Source organism: Pseudovirgaria hyperparasitica (genome assembly GCF_010093815.1).
Source record: "Pseudovirgaria hyperparasitica strain CBS 121739 unplaced genomic scaffold EJ05scaffold_8, whole genome shotgun sequence".
Lineage (NCBI taxonomy): Eukaryota > Fungi > Ascomycota > Dothideomycetes > Acrospermales > Acrospermaceae > Pseudovirgaria > Pseudovirgaria hyperparasitica.
Genome location: NW_022985556.1, coordinates 524072 through 545743, shown reverse-complemented (window position 1 = coordinate 545743; position 21672 = coordinate 524072). Strand labels below are relative to the sequence as shown.

Here is a 21672-nt window from a genome sequence, read left to right as displayed (position 1 = left end):
ATCCCCCCAAATAACCAGCGTTTGGGATGTTTGTTTGATAGAGCTTCATAAGATTTGTGTGCCTCTGTTTCTGCTGTGTGGTTAGATAGACTAACAGATGTGTCGAATTCCACGCTCTTTGCATGTTGTAAACATGAAAATGTCGATGGTAGAATAGTGTATAGGCAAACCTTAGGTGTGCTTGATCGAGAAAGTGGGGATAGGGGCTGAGCAAAAGAGCGTTGTGGATATCGTGCAGAACAGACCATGGCACAGGGCGATCTATTTATGAGTTCAAATATGTACATACGAACTGATACTGGGTGGTTGGCTGGACGCCTTAGGAGCACTGCCCGAGCACTCCCTTCACATAGGCCTGCCTACGCCTGGAAAGTCTCCGCTCTCTTCCCAGCCTTACTCTTACTCCCACCATTCCACACATTGAAATTCACAACCTGCCCCTTCGGCCTCGCCAAGATGGGCGTACCCGTAGCACTCGCCGCCGTGGCGCCGTCCCTCACAACGTGCACCTTCACCGCGCCAGTCTGCCCATTCATGCTCTGACTAGTATGTTGCGCACCCGCCGCCGAGAACGTATGCGTGACGGCAGGATTATCACCGATCTGAACCGTGACGGAGCCCGGCGCCTTCAGCAGCGCGGTAACAAACACCTTGTCCTGCGCAACAAGCTTGGGGTCCACGCAAGTGCTGCCATCGGGGAATTTGTTGATCGATGACGGGCAGTTATTGCCCGTCACGCCGCCCACGTCACCGGCCTCGCCGGCAGTCAGACGATACCACATATTGATCTTGTCCTCAGCGACACGCGGATACTCGCCCTTGTAGCGCGCAATGTAGTAAGGGAGCAAGTCGCGGAAGCCGTCGTGCGGCATGTCGTTGACGTATGCGTCCGCACCGGGCGGCACGGCGCCCGTCCGCGGGCCAATATAGTGGCTCTCGCCATAGTCGTTCCAGGTGACGATCTGGACAATGTCCGGCTGGACGTCCAGGACCTGCTGCCAGCGCTGGTGCCACATGTCGTCGCCGCGCCACAGCCAGGCCTTGCCGAAGCTCGGCAGCCGGGTGTAGAACCAGGGCGAGACGCCCATCATGAAGGTCTTGTCTGCGACGGTCTTCTTCCAGCTGTGGTCCTGGGCGGCGGAGACGTCGTGTGCGCCGCGCGGCCACATGTCCCAGCTGAAGGCGCCGTCTGTGACGCCGATCTTGTCGTCGGCGGCGAAGCCGGAGGGGCCGAGAGATGTCCAGGCTGGGACGAAGTGTATGCCGCCTTTTACGGAGGCGCGGATGGATGGCCAGTCGCCGGATTTGCCGGGGCCTTCGAAGGTGCTGACGAGCGGGGCGCCGTTGACTTTGAAGTGGGCTTTACGCTGGCCGTAGCGGTTCAGGAGGTCGGTGACGTCGTGGGGAGCCCAGGGGCCTTGGGCGAGGTAGTCGAAGCTGAAGGCGAGCTTGAAGTTGAGATATTCTGCAGCGGTGAAGGCGTTTGCGATGGTGGACTCGTGGGTTGCCTTGTCGGCGGCGGTGTTCAGGATGAAGCCGTCGATGCGGGCGGCTTGGGCGATTTTGATCTCGGAGGACCATTGATTGACGGAGTATGAGTCGACATTGCCAATCTGAGGAAGTTAAGGTGTGATCGGGGACTGTCATGAATGGATTCGGCTTACGATGACGTGGGCAAGTACATCGCCAGCACTGGCGACTGCTGCAGTCGAGAGGAGAGCTGTGAGGACCTTGAGTATACCCATGGTGATCAGTGAAGAGTCCCGCTCGGTTTGTGAAGGCTATCTCCTCTAGTTATGAGTATATGACCTAGTCATGGCATTGCCAAGTGTTACAGCCTTATATCTCGTCCGATGACGGGCATTACACTCCACGTTTGAAACCCAGCGGTTGTCAGTACTAGATTGAGTCCGGACTACTCCGGAGCGGTACCCCGCAAAGAATTGAAGGCCATGCTATAGCTGTGATCCTACCATTACAGAGGTTAGGTGGTGACCGACGGTTCTGAGTGGCTCAAAAGGGCAGATTGTTTCATAAACCCACTTGCTCTGACTCGTTAAGTTATTTCCATGCTATTATAGTGACAAACATGTTCTGGACTGCATGCGTAGATGCCGAGTCGCCCTCAAGATGTAAGCCGATCCCTTAGTGTTTGAGGCTAACGATATTGCATTAGGGTTTCATGCCGTCACAGAGAGAATCTTACGGGCAGACAACTCTGTAATGTATGACCCACTGTAAGAAACCAGTATCTGCCAGATGCAATATCGTAGCTGGCTTCTGCCATTCTGTTACAGATGTTAAGGAAGCTATATGTGAAATGGGAGTAGGGAGAAACAAGAAATCTGAAAGCTGGACCGGGAAATAGTGGTCATAGGTCGCGAAAAGCTACTAATTCCTCTTTTCAGTCAAGTTCTCACGACGTGTACCTATAACTTCCATACCTAAATCATATTGTTATCAGTTTTAGTTTGCAGCGCAGGGTGAGCAAAGATGCAGAAGAAGTCTCTACTTTTCGAACATAAGACGAATCATAGTACTTCATAAGGCTACATGATTGGTCAAAGTTTCTTGAGTTTTAGTGAGTCCTACTGACTGTTGTTGTATGAAACGTCGTTAATCTGCCTCTGGTCTGACGCTAGTCTTGGAACAGCCTAGTCCCGCTTATTAGGCACGTCCTTGTCATCAAACGCGAGAGAGATGTTGCGGATGCCATCCATCCAAGCCCTGGTTTATTGTTTTGAAACCACAAGCATTTCCCTGGATACCATCTATCCAGCGCCAGTGATAAGGTAGCTGCATGTCGTCCGACCTACTAGAGGCGTTTGGAAATCCTTCCGAACAGCGTCCAGCTGCCCCGCCACAGCAGAAGAAGCCTGCGTCGAACAACAAGAACGCCTTTTCTTTCGAGGCATTCCAAGCATCTGAGGCTGCAAAGCCTCGCGGTCCACATGGTCCGACTTTTGAGCCTGGGAAAAAGATCCTAGAAGCTCTTTCAGCGTATGAAGCTGAAGCACCCTTTGAGGAAGACGTCGAGGAATACGACGAAGAAGAAGACTTTGGGGACTTTGAGGATGCACCTCAGCAGCCAAAAGACTCTAACTCACCCAGTGAGGTTAGATCGCTTGCTTCGCTGAATCAGTATATGCCTGATTTGCTAGACATTGCACCTGCCGCATCGACTATCCAGCAAAACCAAACCACTGTTCCACAGCGGGACTACGACTCAGGCCAAGCATCGTCATTGCACTGGAGCAATATCTCGTCATCGTCGCCTACGAGACTAAGTGGTATTGACAGATCAGCTCCTGTTTTGCAGGCTAAGGTCGACAAGATAGCACCTGATCCTGATGTCCTCTTTGACGCAGTTCAAGAGAATGATGAGGATGATGATGACTTTGGAGATTTCGAAGACGGAGTGACTTCACCGTTGGAGCAGTCAGTCACTCCAACAGCAACTGGCAGTGATCTCTTGGGCCTCAACAGCGGCATGAACGTGCTGAGCTTTGGCCTGCATTCGAAGAACACTGGCCCACCACCTACTGTTACTGCGACAGATACTCTGATTCCTGTCACGGGAAAGCAGAGCAGTAAAGGTGACCACCAGAAGGGAAGCGCGTCGGTATCTCATCCACTAGCGAAACGGCTGATTTCAACTCCCAAGAGAAGTGTTCAAGATGACCCATCTATGGCATCGAGGCCGCCACAGGCCAAGGTTCTACACAAGGACGAAGAATGGGATGATTTTGCAGACTGGGAGCCGACTACTGCTCCTCCCAAACCAGCAAATACTGAGCAAGATACATGTGTGTCCCGCATAACATCCTCGATCAAGCCACCTCTAGGTTATGAGCCCTCGATAGAAAGCTTGCCACCAACAAATGTACCTCCACCTGCCGTTCTCCTGTCTGTATTCCCACCACTCTTCGCCACTGCCCAAGATAAACTTTTCAAACCCTTGGCTGCTCAATCACACAATCTCAAGAAACGCATATTATCAGACCCGGCTGTAGGCGAGTTTCTCCGGGGCTACTTGCTACTTGCGATCGTTGCCGCGCGTGTCATTGCTGGCAGGAAGTCTCGCTGGAAAAGAGACACTCACCTATCCCAAGGCATGCGAATCGGACCTGCGTCTTCACGTGGCACTTCCGGAATGAAACTCACCGGGGTTGACAAGAGTGAAACAGCTAGAGAAGACCGAGAGACGCTCGATGTTGTCCGAGCATGGCGCGAGCAGCTTGGCAGACTGCGATCCGTTGTTGCAGGTGTCAACTCAGTCAACCCCTCTGTGTACCTGAGTAGCGTCCCCGAGATCCAGGAAGCCATGCCAGTCAGAATTATCAAAGATGGTGAGGGCGGCATAACGGCGCCACATCAGTGCGCACTCTGTGGGCTCAAGCGGAACGAGAGGGTTTCAAAAGTCGACGTTGATGTGGACGACAGCTTTGGCGAATGGTGGATTGAAAAGACCAGCATGCATCGAGGTAAGCAATCTAGACAGTATATACTCACTTGACTGATAGGATGGGGCTGATCTGGATAGCATGCCGCAACTTTTGGGAGGAACATCACGGATCGCTTCGACAACGCTGAATTCTTTGGTCGAGCCAGAGAAAGTAGGTAGTCCAGTACGAAGCGATCCGAGAATGTGCTCTTCCAACCACCAAAGTCAAAGGACGTTTGTGGATAGATAATGATCGCGTCCCAACAATGCTGACAGAGGTATATATGCAGCCAATTGGCGGAGGCTTCGTGTAACAGCTCGGCGCCTCGCGGGCACGGGCCGAGAAAGTGCAGCGGGGGGCTCCCGTGATCATAGAGCACAAGCACAAAGCAAAACCACAACCAGGATCCCATCATCCATCATCCATCTCAGCTCAGCCAACTATTGATCAGATGAGCACATGTCACATGCGTACCATCTATTCTAGTATACTGACTACACGATCTATACGCGGGCCTCTCTGCATCACGAGTCGAGGGAGCAGCAATTGTCCGCATCGCCACAGCCTCCTCACATAAACCTCACGTGCACATTGCTTTGTATAGGGATGAACCAAAGTCGAAGTTATGTGACAGAATAGGTGTTGTTGGCGACGCCGTCGTTGTTGTAAGACGCCTGAGAGCTGCATTTTGTAATACACGAGGGCTGTCGTGGCACACCGGTAGTCGAACAGCAAGCACTGCAGCACGCCACACGCCGCACGCAGCTCCAGACAGGTTGGTACTCAATCCGATCGGACCGGCATAACATTTGAATCAAGGGATGAGAAGTTTGTGCCACTGACAAGTCAAAAGATGGCGAGAGCTGTATAATAAATTATAAGGGCGGAGGTGGTTGACGGCCTGCAGCAACAGGAGACTGCTCCGTGGCGGACGGGCACTGTGAGTGGTGAGTAGAGGTACCAGATTACCAGTGAGTGAGCATTAGTGATGCATGGTGATAATCTAGCATACTCTACGATAATCAAGTACATGGAATATAGTCATAGCAACCTCCGAAAGTCATTGCTAGCTTTCTTCATCTATTAGGAGCAGCAGCAATTAACAGCCAGTATTATTACCATCTCGATCCGTACCTCGTGCAGTAGTCAGACATATGTGTCGAATCCTTCCCACTCTGCCATCCATTGCTGCTTTTCTTCTCCCGGGTTCCTGTTTGGGCTTCCTTTCATCCGTCTACCATCTGTAGTAACTAAGTAACCAAGGGCAGACAGAGTACTTCAAGACTTTCTACTGCATAGGAGGTACCTACTCCTACGCTTACTCTACTGTCAGCACCGTTTCTGACAGTGCTCGTGCTCCTAGTAGATCTCGGGATTTTCTCCGCCACGCGATTCGAGCATTGCTGACTCTTGTGGGTCTCTCCCTCGGTCGCCTGTCCTCCCCAGCTGTCGACTGTGCAAAACTCCCAGCCAGCCAGTCTCCAGTTTTACCTCAGGCCTCAGGGTCCGATTTGCCTACTACTTGCCCCTCCCCCAAGACACACCCCCCTCCCCCCCTCTCAAAAGACCCCCCAACACCAGCCCAGTGAGAATAGTGGACGTCTGAACCGTGGGAACCCTCATACAGTAATACCTTTGTTCTGTACTGCTGCTGTTCTGTTCTGATCTAGACTTGAACACAGTCAATCCACCCCAATTGGCATCCCCATCCGACCTCTTCTCTGCTTTTTCTTCCATATCCCTACTCCGTGCTCGCGGTGCCGTTGTATAGATCTCTGTCTGTCTATCTGTCTGTCCCTCTCCGGGCCTCTATCCCTTGCTCGGTAGCTGGCCTATCCTTTCAACGCGACACAAGCACAAACCCGAACGCTACGAAGACCGACCGCTTGCCACGACTCCCACCGTCACGATCTCGCTGCCGTCGTCCGCAGTTGCGGACTCGATTGTGATGAGCCTGCCAACTCATGATGGTGAGTGCTGCTCTGACTACCATGAACGTGGATCCTACTCCTCCCACCTGTCCTGCGCAAGCCTCTTTGCCGTCCATGAGCTTGTCGATCAGACCGCCAATGCCGTGTGGGCGTCATTGATAGGCGACAACGCGAAAAAAAACCACACAAACGCGTCGATACTGAACTTGAGGGCTTTTTTTTCAGTCGTCGGGAGGAGACGAGAGCTTGATTGATGTACCGCCGGAATGTCTGCTAACTAATGCCACGGCGCGATTTAGACTTCTCATTTTCAAGTAGCCCCTCGTTCGCACCCGCATCCCAGCCCTCGCCGGGCCTCCTCGCAGCCGAACTCCCTCTGCAAAAGACAAAAAGCGCAGGCAATCTGCCTGCACACGCCTCATCTGCTAAATTGTCTGTTGACACGCAGAGGCAGCGCATGTCTTTTGATGCTGGAAGCATGGACCGTATGACAAGGTGGGTCCTCCCGTGCTAAACGTGCTGTTGTTTCCTCCAACCACTTTCCCATTCAACAATCACTTCTACCTGGAACTTTGGCTCCCGCCCACAACACTCGACGTAGCTCTTGACAAGGCAAACAAAGCACAAGACTCTCTCTCTCCAGTGCCCCCTCTCTTTCTCTCCTTCTAATCATTCTTGGGGTCTCCAGGTCCCCTGTAGTTCCCGAGCACGAACATGGCCTGGGTCTCTCAGGTCTTCGCCGCATAAGACAGCAACCTTCGCTTCGAGTACAGCCAAATGCAGGCACCGGCACTGCATCCAATTCACGTGCAGCATCCTTGAACCTATCACTCCCTCCCTCTCGCCGACCGTCGTCAACGTTGCCTTCTGGGCCTACTTCACCCGGTGCATTCAATTTCAGCGAAGACCTGACACGCTTTCCCTCCGAATCGCTCCATTCTTTCTCCTTCGCCCACCAATCCGAAGAGTCCATATATAGCCGACAGAACGTGCTAAAGAGAAGCATAGATTTCATGCGAGACAAGGGTTGGGCCGCCAACAATCCAGCCATCTTGCAAGCTCAGGCGAAGCTCACGGGCGACACAGAAATTCAGAGTATGATGGAATTGTTGCAAAGAGCGAATCTCATAGGTCAAGATGCGTCAAATGCAGCTGCGCTCGGAGCTCTTGGTCCCATCACTGGTCCAGCCATTGCGAGTGGAGAGAACATATTCGAAAAGAGTTTTTTCCGATCTGAAAGTCCGACTGACATCAGAGAGGGGCAATCGTCTGACGAAACTTCCCGTACAGTGTCCGGTGGAAGCTCTTCACAAATGCAAGAGCCAAGTAGTGCTACCGTTATGGACCAAGACCTCATCAGCCCTACAGCAGACCCTCACACTTTCAGGTTTACAGCGTCACCGGAATCACATAGATCCTCGGGTCGTGGTCCACGAGCCTCCTTGAAGCGAACCTACACTGATATTGGGCCCCTTACTCTACAAACAAAACTCAATGACGCACTCGCACAACCATACATTGTTGGGGAGGACCCGAAACTCGACCAGATCATACAACCAAGCGCCCTCATCACATCTCCTCAGCCAATGTCAGCTATAGCTCCACCATCAGGACACCCAGCACCACATGGTCACGGCAACCGGTGGTCGCCAGCGGCACAAGCTATCTTCACAACAGACGCAAAATACCCTTGGACCATTACTTCGGCAAACGATCTCGCATGTTTGGTATTTGGAGTGACAAGAGCAGAGGTGCGGAAACTCGGTATACTAGAAGTGGTACGAGAAGAACGTCGGAAATGGCTAGAAGAGAAGCTTAAAGACCCTGACTTGGGCTCCACGAAACGTGACATACCAGTACATCCAAACCACCCACCTCCTGTCGCCAGTCTCGCGATGGGCAATGGTGTCACTGCTCGCCTTTTGAAGAAACCGCCGTCCAGAATCTCGAAAGCCCGATCGCAGACAGACGATGGGGCTGGATCCTCATATAGCCGTGCCACCACCACCAAGGCCAACCCAAACCACACGGCTCACAAAAGTCGGGGCGTCATCCTATGTGGAGATGTCGTACCGATTCAGAAACGCAACGGGGCAGTTGGCTCTGCCAGCTTGTGGGTCAAAGAGAAGCGTGGTGGACTGATTTGGGTTCTAGAAGAGATTGCAGAAGATGTCGTCGAACTGACTGTCGATGAGGTTGGCTGCGTGGTGAAGAGTTCTGGTGCAACAGGAGCAATATGGGGTGGTGATCGCATCCGACGAGGCATGGATGTCCAGAGGTTAATACCAGGAATTCCAAAACGGGCAGGCACGAATACGGGCGCACTTGACTACGATAAAATCAACGAGTTGCGCAACTTCACCGCACATACATCCAACAGCATCAACATCCCAATCTGCGTGGAGCCGATGCTCAACGAGCCGACGTTTCGCGTCTCCAGCTTCCCGCACATTGCAGGCATCGTGGTCCTCCGTGCAGCGTCTCTCGAAGTCGCAAGCTCAAATACTGTTTTCCTTTCGGCACTCTTCGGTCAGGCGAAACCAGAGGGCTTGCACGTTAACCAGCTCATTCCCTCGTTCGATCGCATCCTCGGTGTCATGACTGACGAGGACAATGTTGACCTGGTTGACGGCATTGTGATTCCGGAACACAGCTTCAGACGTGCAAGGGCGCTGTTGGCGATGCGCGAAGGCAAAACAGATGCGGCGGCCTCTTTATTTCTGAAGCCTAGTGGGTTGCCTGCGCTGCACCGTGATGGCTCGGAAATCATGGTGGACGTACAGATGCGCGTAGTCAAAAGCGACAAGTCGCCGACAAAGTCTAGCTCAAACACGCTCGATGAAAGGCATGAAGAGGATGAAGAGAGTGTACAAAGCAAGCCCTCGGACATTGTATATGCGTTGTGGGTGACATATTCGCGCCACCTGCACGCTACAAATCACGGGGTCGGCCCCGTCACGCAGCCGATGTCTCGGCCAGGCACACCACCCCGTCAGCCATCACCAGGCCAGTCAGTCATTCCTGCACCAGCCCCAGAGGCCGATGACTCCGACGACGCCGATACAAAAGCCTTGCCACTACCAATCTCAATCTTGTCACAACAACTGAAAGAAGCCCAATCTGATTCTGTACCAAACATGCCAGACATTGCCGCACTCGGCGCCGCATCAGAGAAAACCACACTGGCGGCCGCTGCGCCGCCAAGGAAGAAGAGTATCAACGATTTCGCAATAATAGAAGAGATGGGACAGGGCGCGTATGGCCAAGTCAAGCTTTGTCGATACAAGGGAAACTCCAAGAAGGCCGTCATCAAGTACGTGACTAAGCGACGCATCCTTGTCGATACGTGGACCCGAGATCGCAGACTGGGAACGGTTCCGCTGGAGATCCACGTCCTCGACTACCTACGACGAGACGGCTTCAAGCACCCAAACATTGTCGAGATGGCCGACTTCTTTGAGGATGATGTCAACTATTACATCGAAATGGTGCCACATGGGCTGCCCGGCATGGATCTCTTCGACTACATAGAGCTGAGAGTGAATATGGAGGAACTGGAATGCCGCAACATCTTCATCCAGGTCGCCGAAGCCATACATCATCTCCATACCAGAGCAAAGGTTGTGCATCGTGACATCAAGGACGAGAATGTCATTCTCGATGGCGAAGGCAACATCAAGCTCATCGACTTTGGAAGCGCAGCATATATCAAGAATGGACCCTTTGACGTCTTTGTCGGGACCATAGGTAAGCACGACCTGTCTCATATAACTCCATAGTATCTACCAAGGGTCTTACAGCAAATCAGCACTAACACAGTTACAGATTACGCTGCGCCAGAAGTCCTTGCCGGTAAATCTTACCGAGGCAAAGAGCAAGATGTGTGGGCCCTCGGCATTCTCTTATACACCATCGTCTACAAGGAAAACCCATTCTATAGCATCGACGAGATCATGGATCACGATCTGCGCGTTCCGTACGTGATGAGCAACGAGAGCATCGACCTCATCCGCAAGATGCTGAACCGCGACGTCGACAATCGCATCACCATTGGCCAGGTGCTAGAACATCCGTGGTGCCACATGCAGATTGAGAAATAGACCACGCAACGCAACGCACCGCACCGTATACACAGAGGCAAGCGGCTTCACTATGCCTGATGCTGTGAAGCGCAGCTGAATTGTTCAAGAGGGCAAATATCATGCCTCGCCACGACCGACTTACCATCTCATTACATCAGTGTGTAATCCTCGGACACTTTTTTTTTCTTCTTTCGAAACCTCGGCAGATATCTTGTTTCCGTAATAGGCTTTGGCGCAAATCACGCATTCCCAGTTTTTTTTTTGTCTTAGTTTGGCCGTTTCTTGTCTCCAAGCAGGCTTTTTTCTTTGTATTCGGAACAACACGTTGTCACTCGCATATAGACGGGACGTCTTTTGCCTCGCTGGCTGCTTCTTTGACACAAGCAGCAGGCGCCGCGGAGACTGGTCATTATACATACTAGCATTGTTCTATCCCCCCCGCCCTCCGAATCGACTGCCTCCCCCCCTCCCTCTTTGTCGCCATCTTTGTCAGTTTTGTAATTTGGGCGTCACGGCTTAGTGTGTGTGTGTCTGTGGATGTGTGTTTCAGGAAAGGAATAAAGAAAGGACAGGACAGGACAGGGCAGGACAAGGGTATATTGGTGGGGTGTTGAACAAAGCGCGCCGCTTTCTTTTCCTTTGGATTTGATGGTCTATTTTTTCTTTTTTTGTTCGTTTTTTTTTTTGTCTTTTGTGCATTCGGCGTGCGTTTTGGGTGGGGTTTGCATGCTGCTGTGCTGTGCTGGGGGATTTGATGTGGGAGGATGGGTGTGGATATGGGTATGGATGATGATGGATGGTAGATGGCCATGGTGGAGGGAAAGGAGAGGGGGAAGGGAAAGGGGAAAGGGTGAAGGGATTATCTCAGAGTAGCTATGTAGAAATGGAGAGAGTGGTGATGTAGACTGTGTGTTGTATTGACACTGTGTGTGTGTGTGTGTGTGTTTGTGCGTTTGTGTGCGTGTGTGTTTGTGTGCGTGTGCGTTTGTGTGTGTGTATGTATATCTATCTTGCCGCATAATGCTCCCTCCCTCGCTCGCTCTATAGTAAATAAATACTTTAATCAGTCCCAGTGCAGTACGTACAGCTCTAAACCTACTCCTCTCTCTCTCCCTCTCTCTCCCCCTCTCTCCCTCTCTCTCTCTCTCTCTCTCTCTCTCTCTCTCTCTCTAAAGACAGAATAGAAGAAGAAATTCCTTTTTTAGTACAAAAGTAATAACAGGTCCTTATAAATCTCCTACGAAGATGTCGGTCTATATATATATGAAAAAATAGTCTATATATATATAAGCTAGTATAGTGTTTAGATACTCTATAGAGGTAGATAGGTAGGTAGATAGGTAGGTAGGTAAGTAGATGAGAGATTTTGATAGAATCCCCCAATTAGGGGTAAAAGAAAAGAAAAAAAAAAAAGAGTTAAGAAAATCAAAAGTGCCAAGAGAGAGAGTCAAAGGGTTCTAAGAAGAATACAAAAAGTCGGATCTCCAGTCTGTGCTCATTCCGATACTTTTGTTGTAGTAGCAGTCGGGCCTGTAACTCCGCACTTCCTTCACCACCAGACCACCGCCGCGCCCGGAGGAGACGGACTGTACAAATTCCGGCTGCTCCCACGCGGGTACGTACGAGGACAGACCGCGGGCACGATACTTGAGGAACGACTCTCTGTTCGAGACCCAGTCCTCTGCGTAGACAAAGGCCTCGCCGAGTGCGGCCAGGGCGAGGCCCAGGGCCGATACGGTGAAGACGGGCAGGTGCGGGATGAGGGCGCGCTGCTCTGCCAGGCGGTCGGCGAGGAAGCGGCAGAGGTAGAGGGCTATGTTGCGCGTTAGGTTTACGGCGGATCGGTCGAGCGGCGGTGCTTGTTCGGTTTTGAATATGGCGTGGACGGTGAAGGTGCGTTTGGTGGGGTTGGGGGTGATGTTGGTGGATTTGGGGTTAGATTCGGGTTGTGTGGGTGGTGGGAGGGGCCCTAGGTCGATGGCAAAATGGACATAATGGGAAACGACCAAACGGCGTAGCAACCAAAGGTAGTCCTCATCGACTGTGATAGTATTCATAAAGAGTACATGAATTCTGCGGAACAAGACGGGGGTTTCAGGTTTGTATTTTGTTACGTCCATGTAGTTCGCGGCGTAGGAGCCACTGGCCACCAGCCCGAGACAGAGTACGGTGTTGTTCTGGAAAAGGGGAGTGAATTCGGTGGAGATTTGGCGGCAGACTTTCCCTAGTGGAGGCTGGAAGGATGCTCGATTGACGAGCATTTTGAAGAGCCGGTTCTGGAAGTCGCATGCGTACTGGCAGAGCTCGTCACCTTCATTTATTACTATGGGCACGTCTTCATGTTCGGGTGGGTATAGGCAAGACTGGGTGTAGTAGAAGTAGCTGCGATTGCGGAGCTCAGGTGGTAGGCCGAGGAAGTCGAAGGTAAGAGGCTGCTTCGAGGGTGTTTCTGGCGGTGGTGACGGACCTCTTTGGCATGGAGATGAGGGGCTTATATCGGTGTTGTCAGTGCTGGAGGAGTCGATAGAGAGAGGCATGGTAGACAGGCTGGATGACTGTTCGTCGATGGTTGTTGAAGGTGAAGGTGAAAGTGAGGAGCGGACTTCGGCCAGGCTAAGGTACAGTTTACAGTGCCACACAGGGCATTGCGAACCGGTTTCCAGAAATGAAAACGAGTAAGCAAATGTATTGCCTTGAATATGTCGGACAATGAAGTTGCATATTTCCTGTTAGCCTGTTTCGAAGGTGGGTGGCGCATATTCCCATTGTTCAGACATGGAAGTAGGCATGTTCGGTTGCGGAATGTGACGTGATGCTGTCTGTACTTTTTTGGGCTGCCAGTCCTTTCTGGAAAGTTTCGTGATGAGTATCCCCGTCGTCGCCTACACTCTCATCCTCGTTCGGGCATGGTGTGTCTCTTCATGGTGGATGTATAGAGATGTGGATTACTGATTGACTGCTCATGGCTTATGTGGCCAAGAGCGTAGTACGATGTTAGGTTGCAGTGACTTCGCAGTCACAAGTGCAGTGGTTTTCAAGTCAAACGATTGCCACGATGCAGAGTGAACAGATAGGTAGAGGTAGGTAGAGGTAGGTAGAAGGTAGGTATGTAGGTAGTAGGAAAAGAGGCAAGAGGTTGAGGTTGATATGGAAGGGTGCCTGAGGCGTCAATGGGTAACAGTCACGTGCAGGATGGGATATACCAATGCAGGTGAGGCGGTGTCAAGGGTCAGGCCACCACCCCGGAAAGGCACAGGGATGATGCATGGTGAGTCTCGATGATGCATGGTGAGTCTCAGTCAGGGTCCATGATGATGGTAATGATAATGACGAATGAATGAATGATAGGCTCACATCTCGAGCGTGATCAATATAGGAATGTTATAGTAACGGACTCTGACACTCCAATAATATGTGAGGGTGGAAATATGAAATTGGGAATATATGGTATGGGTGTCACGAGATCTGGTGGCGGATGCAGCAGCAGCATCATCGGTGAAGGAGGAGAGAGGAAAGACAAAGTGACAGCTGGACGGTCCGGGGTGACGGGGATCAGGCAGCATATTTGCAGTGTCAGGCAGAGAGATCAGGCAGGAAGTCAGGCACATGCGCATACACACTAAATTGATTGACACTAGTAATAATAATAGTAGGGCACACGCGAGAGCTTAATGCAGGATTACTCTAGTCCCTTAACGTCGTTCACCCAATATCCATCACTAAAAGGACAGCTGTTCGCAACTCATGTTGTTGTCGCAGTGCTGCCTGGCAGTAGAATCATGTCTTGAGAGAGGAATAGTTGATGAACAACAACAACAACAACAACAACAACAACAACAACAACAACAACAACAACAACAACAACAACAACAACAACAACAACGTGGCCATTCACTCACTCACTCACACATGTCACACACACACCCTCACCCTCATTCTTACGCCCATTTGCAGCACGTGGAATCTCACCAGTCGGTGGTGAAGGAAAAAAATGCAAATGTCGGCGAAGCGGGAGTCTAAGCCCAAAGTAGACTGGTGTATCTGATCCTGACGCAGCTGATTGGTCTACCGGGACAGGGGTGGTATCGAGTGGGCTTTGCGGGTGAGATTTATAAAGAGAAAGAGAAAGCGCCGCCCGCCGCACACCAAGAGAAGAAGGAGAGAAATCATCAATCCACCCACACCCACACCCACACATCCACTCCTGCACCTGCTGCACCTGGACCGACCGACGGACGGACCTGCACCACCAACCATCACTACTACCACTACTACCACTACTACCACTACTACCACTACTACCACTACTACCACTACTACCACTACTCGCACTACTACTACTACTACCACCGCTACTAGGTACTCCTCCTCCTACTACTGCTACTACTCCTCCTACCAACAACTGCCACTACTCCCTACTACCACTGCCACCACCTCCACCTCCACCTCCACCCACCCCAGTTCTGCCGCACTTCTCCCGGCGCATCACCACTTACCTACTACCTAGCTGCTCCTAATACCCTCCTCCATTTACCCTCTCGACTCGACTACGCGACGCGACGCGACAAGACATACTCCCCTTTCTTTTCTTCCCTTTTCTCTCCTCTTTTTTTCGTTTCCCTTGCGTCGTCGTGTCTTTCGCATGGTGTTTCTTGTTGGGATTCTGATGCATGTTTAACGACTATTGTGCTTCCAACTTCTCTCTTTGCACCCTCCTCCTCACAACCATTCGTGACGCTGCGACACTCATCTCTGCTGTTCGCTGTTCGCTGTTCGTCTTTCTCCAAGTCGCGCGCCCATCTTGCTCAACACTTTCCAGCCGTACACATGTCGCTGCTGCATGCTTGCAAGTGACTGTTTAAAACCATCGCCGCCAGTCCAGGCTACGTACGCGACGCGTGTGGCTTCCGTGGTAGAGGATGGCTTCAAGGTGCGTGTTACATGCTAGCTCTGCCGCTTCGTCTTGGCTCTACGCTAATCCTAATATAGACTAGATCGTCTTGTCACGTGAGTCTATCCACCCCAGGCTTTTGTCTTGACCCTGACATACCCTGCCTGACATACCCTTGACTCCAATCCATGCCTTGCTGTCTTACTAACCACTCTGCAGACTTCTAGAGACCGGTAGTACTCCACTCATTCGCAACACTGCGGCCCAGCAACTTGCAGATGTCCAGAAGCAGCACCCAGATGAGCTGTTCAATCTTCTGACCAGAGTCATCCCATATCTCCGGTCCAAGAACTGGGACACCCGGACTGCTGCTGCCAAGGCAATCGGCGGCATCGTTGACAATGCCGAAAAGTTCGACCCCAATGCTGACGATGGCGACTCGACGACGAAGCACGAGAGCAATGGCTCCAATGGATCAACCATCAAAAAAGACGAGGACGAAGCATCCTTGCCCCTGTCCGACGATCAGCTCCAGCTCAGTACCCTCGACTGTCAGTCCATTCTAAAGTTTGGCAAGCCTCTGCTCGGTAGTGCTGGCAAGGAATATGACATCAAGCTCGCCGCCATGGACCCTGCACAACGCCTGGCCCATCAAAAGAAGAGTCTGACTTCGCGATTGGGTCTTGGTGGCGAGTACAACGAGGAAGAGCTCATCACAGAGACCGATATTGCGATGCAGACACCTGCCATTCCCAGACTCGACACCTCAATCTCAAGGCAAGACAGCATCTCAAAACCCGACGGAGGGAGCTCTCCTACCCCTGCCTTGGCTACCCCAATAGACGAAAATGGCAACTCACTAAGCAAGCGGCAACTGAACATGCTCAAGCGAAAGGCTAAAAAGGACTTGCACCAGCAAGCAAACAAAGTACAGGTCATGGATCTAGGGCCGCGCAAGATGGCGTCGGACACGCCGCAAACGCCGGCCAGCTCGCACGCCGCCACCCCTCATCCCGTGAAACAGGAGATTAAGCGCGAAGACAGCGAGGATGATCCCAAAGATATCAGCGACTACTTTACCCTAGACAGGAAAGGTGGTGATGACGACTCCAAACTCGTTGCCGAATTCAAGGGTCTCCCTCCTCCAGAGAAGTCGACTATCCAGACTGAAGCAGAAGAGCGAGGCGACGAGTGGCCATACGAACGCTTGTGCGAAATCCTGACCGTGGACCTCTTTGACCAGAACTGGGAGATCCGGCACGGTGCAGCGATGGGCTTGAGAGAAGTTCTTCGTGTTCATGGTGCGGGCGCGGGACGTCGGCAGGCCAAGTCAAGGTCGCAGAACGACATCCTCAACCAGAGATGGCTGGACGATCTGGCCTGCCGCATCTGCTGCGTCTTCATGTTGGACCGGTTTGGCGACTATGTTTCTGACAACGTCGTGGCCCCTATTCGAGAGACTGTCGGTCAGACTCTGGGTTCCCTGGCTCAATATCTGTCGCTTGCATCGGTCAAGGGAGTCTACAAGATTCTATACAGTCTTGTCATGGAAGAGAAAACCAAGGACACGATGCGTATCTGGCAGGCCTCGCATGGCGGCATGATTGGGATGCGTTATCTCGTCGCCGTGCGTGCCGATCTCTTGCTCGAGGATGCTGAGCTTGTCGATGGTATCCTGGCGGCCGTCATGAGAGGCCTGAGCGACTTTGACGATGATGTGAGGGCCGTGGGTGCAGCGACGTTGATCCCTGTCGCCAGGGAATTCGTCACACTGCGTCCTCATAAGCTCGACAGCTTGATACACGTTGTCTGGGAATGCCTCTCGAATCTCAGCGACGACTTGAGCGCCAGTACTGGCTCGGTCATGGATCTTCTCGCCAAGCTGTGTAGTTTCCCAGAAGTATTGCTCGCGATGAAGAAGAACGCCGCCGAGGACGAGGAACAGTCTTTTGCAGAACTCGTGCCACGATTATATCCCTTTCTCCGCCACACCATCACGAGCGTACGATCGGCAGTGCTCCGTGCTCTACTTACATTCTTGGACATTGAAGGTCAGGGCACCACTGGATGGATTAATGCAAAGGCACTTCGTCTGATATACCAGAACTTGCTGGTAGAGCGGAACGAGCCAGTCCTCAAGCTATCGCTCCAGGTCTGGACAGCTCTTGTTGATGCTCTGTCTGCGCAAGGGCCTGAAGTATTTGCCGCAGAGTTTGGGCCCATCATGGATCCTCTCATCCGGCTCACCGTCCATCCCATTGGTGTTTCAAGGCATCCGATACCTATGGAAGCGGCTTTATTCATACGTCCATCCGGTCAGACATTCTCGCTACCTTCCCATCCCTCTGCGCGAAAGACTTCTCCTCCCCCTGAGCCAGTCCCAGCGAAGAGAGGGCGGAAGAAGTCGTCCAAGGGAAAAGACGAGCCATCACCTCCAGAATCTCGCCACAACATTGATGGACCGATGATCCAAGGTGACGTTGACCTTGTTGGTGTAGATGTCTTGATCCGCTCCAAGATCGTGTCCGCTCAAGCCTTGGGTAAAGCCATGGCCGTGTGGCCTGCCGCATCGCGCTTTGAAGCCTTCTCCAAAGCCGTAATACCGCATCTGAAGTCGTCAAAGTCCAGCACCCAACTCATCGCCGCCATGATTACAGAAGAATACGGAAGAGCCATGTCGCAAGCAGATGACCTTTCGAGAGCGTTTGCGGATGAACTCCGGCCCATGATCGAGGACGAGCGTCCAGTCTACTACGAGGATCTTACCAGCTATCTCCACGTCCTGCGTGCGCAATGCCAATCCCTCCTCAACACCTTTGTGGAGCAAGGGAAGATTAAATCTCCACCTATGATTGCTGCCGTTGTTCAAGGCGATCCAGCTGCTAATCCGAAATTTGCCTTTGGAGTCGCCGACGGCGAAAAGCTTGCCGGGCCAGACTGGGATAGGCTTTTCAAGAGTATGGCTCCTGGCGCTCGTATGACCGCCCAAGCCTCTCTCAAGACCGCGCGTGAGGAGGTCCTGATCGCCTCGAAGGATGCACGGAAGGTCAAAGAAATTCGTGATACCAGGATTAGGGCAGCCGCAGCCTCTGCAGTCGTCGCACTTCAAGCTGTTCCAAAGAAGCCCGCGCTAACAATCAGGGGCATGATGGACAGTGTCAAAAAAGAGGAAAACGTGGAATTGCAGAAGCGGTCTGCTGCTGCCATTGCCAAGATGATCCAACATGTTGCTGAGACCGGCAAACGTGTCATTGTGGAGAAGGTTGTGGGCAACCTTGTCAAGTTCTATTGCATGGAGACAGCCGAGACGCCCGAGTTCCACCCCAATGCAGACATCGGCGGTGGTATTCTATCCCTGAGGAAAGAAGAGGACATTCGCGATCACCCAGACCAGGTCGCCTTTGAACTCGCCGCGAAGGAAGCTAGAATCACACGCAGAGGTGCCAGAGAGGCTCTGGAGCAACTCGTCGGAAACTACGGCGGTGACTTGTTCAATAAGATCCCTATATTGCGGACGCTGATCGAGTCCCCGATCCACCAGACCTTCTCTGGAGCCGATCTACCAGCCGACATTGCAGATAGTGGTTCAACACTCGGCCAGGAAACTGTCGATGGCCTCTCTACCTTGCGAGCTCTGATTGGCAAATTCCATCCGGACCTTTATGGCTTCGTCAAAGAACTCCTACCGCTCATCACAAAGGCTCTGCAATCGAGACTGGCCGTTCTGAGATATGCAGCAGCGAAATGCTTCGCCACAATATGCAGCGTCATGACCGTGGACGCCATTACGATGCTCGTGGAGAAGGTGTTGCCTTCCATCAGCAATCCAGTTGACCTTCACTGTCGGCAGGGCTCGATTGAATGCGTGTACCACTTAATCCATGTCATGGAGGATGGCATACTTCCATACGTCATATTCCTCATAGTTCCTGTCCTCGGTCGCATGAGTGATGCAGACAACGATGTCCGTCTTATTGCAACAACCACGTTCGCCACATTGGTGAAGCTCGTTCCGCTCGAAGCCGGAATCCCGGATCCACCGGGACTGTCCGAAGAACTGCTCAAGGGTCGGGAGAAGGAGCGAAAGTTCATTGCACAGATGCTCGACGCGAAGAAGGTCGAGCCTTTTGAGGTTCCTGTCGCAATCAAGGCAGAGCTTCGTTCTTACCAGCAAGAAGGTGTCAATTGGCTGGCCTTCCTAAACAGATATCACCTACATGGCATTCTTTGCGATGACATGGGGCTTGGCAAAACGCTACAAACACTTTGTATGGTGGCCAGCGATCATCACATGCGGGCGGAAGAGCACGCCAAAACACAGTCGCCCGATTCCAGGCGTCTGCCCACCCTCATCATCTGCCCACCGACCCTGTCCGGGCATTGGCAACAAGAAATCAAGACGTATGCGCCCTTCCTCACTGCGGCTGCTTATGTTGGACCGCCGGTTGAGCGTGCCAAGGTGCGGTCAAGACTGCAATCCGTGGATATCGTCATTACGTCGTACGAGATTGCTCGCAATGATAGCGATGTGCTGCGACCGCTTCAATGGAACTATCTCGTGCTTGACGAAGGCCATCTGATCAAGAATTCGAAAGCAAAGACGACCGTTGCTGTCAAGCAACTCGCCAGTAATCATCGGCTGATCCTCTCCGGCACGCCTATCCAGAACAACGTGCTGGAGCTCTGGTCACTATTCGACTTCCTGATGCCCGGCTTTCTCGGAACTGAAAAGGTGTTCCAAGACCGCTTCGCCAAACCCATCGCCGCCAGCAGATTCAGCAAGTCGTCCTCCAAAGAACAAGAAGCCGGCGCGCTCGCGATTGAAGCCCTGCACAAACAAGTCCTCCCGTTCCTGCTCCGCCGCCTCAAAGAAGAAGTCCTCAACGACCTGCCGCCCAAGATCCTCCAAAACTACTACTGCGACTTGTCTGACCTGCAAAAGCGCCTCTTCGAAAACTTCACCAAGACACAAGGCAAGGCTATTGCCGAACAGGCCAGCGCGTCGGACAAAGAGGCCAAGAAACACATCTTCCAGGCCCTGCAATACATGCGCAAGCTCTGCAACTCGCCGGCCTTTGTCATGAAGGAGGGCCACAAAGACTATGCCCAAACACAAGCATACCTGCGCGCCCAAGGCACCACGTTGAAAGACCCCGTGCACGCACCCAAGCTGATGGCACTGCGAGACTTGCTTGTCGACTGCGGCATCGGCGCGCCCTCGTCCGACCCCACGCACGGCGTCACCGACATTCCTTCCGCCAGCTCCGCCGTGTCCCAGCACCGCGCGCTCATCTTCTGCCAGATGAAGGAAATGCTCGACATGGTGCAGAGCGAAGTGCTCGCCAAACTGCTGCCATCCGTGCAATTCCTGCGCATGGACGGCTCGGTCGAGTCCTCGAAGCGGCAAGACATTGTGAATAAATTCAACAGCGACCCGAGCTATGATGTGTTGCTGCTGACGACGAGCGTGGGTGGGCTGGGGCTGAACCTGACGGGGGCAGACACGGTTATCTTTGTGGAGCACGACTGGAATCCGCAGAAGGACATGCAGGCCATGGACCGGGCGCATCGCATCGGCCAGAAGAAGGTCGTGAACGTGTACCGGATCGTGACGCGCGGGACGCTGGAGGAGAAGATTTTGAGGTAGGTCCCCTCTGCTTGCTTGCCCTATGACGTACCCCATTCACTAACAACCCATGCAGCCTCCAACGCTTCAAGATCGACGTCGCCTCCACCGTCGTCAACCAGCAAAACGCCGGCCTCGGCACCATGGAAACAGACCAGATCCTCGACCTCTTCAACATCTCCACCGACTCCTCCGCCGACGGCCCGGCCGCCTACCAGAACCAGCAGGACAGTGATGGTGCGCTCGTCAACGCCGAAGACGCCGTTGACGCCACGGGCGAGCTGCGCGAGAAGGGCAAGAAGGGCTTTCTCGATGAGATTGGCGAGTTGTGGGATGAGAGGCAGTATGAGGAGGAGTTTAACCTGGATGGGTTTTTGAAGGGGATGAAGTAGGGTGGGCTTGAAGTAGGGTGGGCTTGTAGTGGGGTGTTTAGGGTGTTCTTTGGGGGGGAGTGGAGGGCTTGCTTGCTTTGGACGTGCGTTCGTGCGTGTGTGTGTGTATGCATGTATGTATGGATTTGTGGACGGATGGATTGGGGGGTTTGTGGGTGTATGATATGAATAGGGGAACGTGATGTGTGTTGCGTAAACAGTAGCATAGCGATGGATGGATGGATGGATGGATGAATGCACCGCGACATGCGGGATTGCGTGTATATATATATATAGTGAACAAACTCACACAAGTTTTCATCTCC

The 21672-nt window shown here is 52.6% G+C and overlaps 5 protein-coding genes across 5 annotated transcripts; 3 read left to right on the top strand and 2 right to left on the bottom strand.

The window, feature by feature from the left end:
• Positions 1 to 359: 359 nt before the first annotated feature.
• Positions 360 to 1745, bottom strand: EJ05DRAFT_500511 (glycoside hydrolase; the record flags this gene model as incomplete). The annotated part of the gene is made up of 2 exons (XM_033747006.1): positions 360 to 1613; positions 1665 to 1745. 2 exons carry the CDS (start codon positions 1743 to 1745, stop codon positions 360 to 362), a joined length of 1335 nt encoding a protein of 444 aa, XP_033600449.1.
• A 1055-nt stretch (positions 1746 to 2800) lies between these two features.
• Positions 2801 to 4593, top strand: EJ05DRAFT_500510 (uncharacterized protein; the record flags this gene model as incomplete). Its single annotated transcript, XM_033747005.1, has 2 exons — positions 2801 to 4484; positions 4544 to 4593. The coding sequence occupies 2 exons, from the start codon at positions 2801 to 2803 to the stop codon at positions 4591 to 4593; spliced, it is 1734 nt and encodes a 577-aa protein (XP_033600448.1).
• Positions 4594 to 6939: 2346 nt separating this feature from the next.
• Positions 6940 to 10713, top strand: EJ05DRAFT_476279 (Pkinase-domain-containing protein). The gene is made up of 2 exons (XM_033743993.1): positions 6940 to 10123; positions 10202 to 10713. Exons 1-2 carry the CDS (start codon positions 7390 to 7392, stop codon positions 10474 to 10476), a joined length of 3009 nt encoding a protein of 1002 aa, XP_033600447.1. The 5' UTR covers positions 6940 to 7389; the 3' UTR covers positions 10477 to 10713.
• Positions 10714 to 11915: 1202 nt separating this feature from the next.
• Positions 11916 to 12995, bottom strand: EJ05DRAFT_500508 (uncharacterized protein; the record flags this gene model as incomplete). The annotated part of the gene is made up of 1 exon (XM_033747004.1): positions 11916 to 12995. One exon carries the CDS (start codon positions 12993 to 12995, stop codon positions 11916 to 11918), a length of 1080 nt encoding a protein of 359 aa, XP_033600446.1.
• Positions 12996 to 15171: 2176 nt separating this feature from the next.
• On the top strand, positions 15172 to 21386 carry EJ05DRAFT_373741 (putative TBP associated factor). The gene is made up of 4 exons (XM_033741170.1): positions 15172 to 15388; positions 15448 to 15465; positions 15569 to 20992; positions 21052 to 21386. The coding sequence occupies exons 1-4, from the start codon at positions 15378 to 15380 to the stop codon at positions 21365 to 21367; spliced, it is 5769 nt and encodes a 1922-aa protein (XP_033600445.1). The 5' UTR covers positions 15172 to 15377; the 3' UTR covers positions 21368 to 21386.
• Positions 21387 to 21672: the final 286 nt, after the last annotated feature.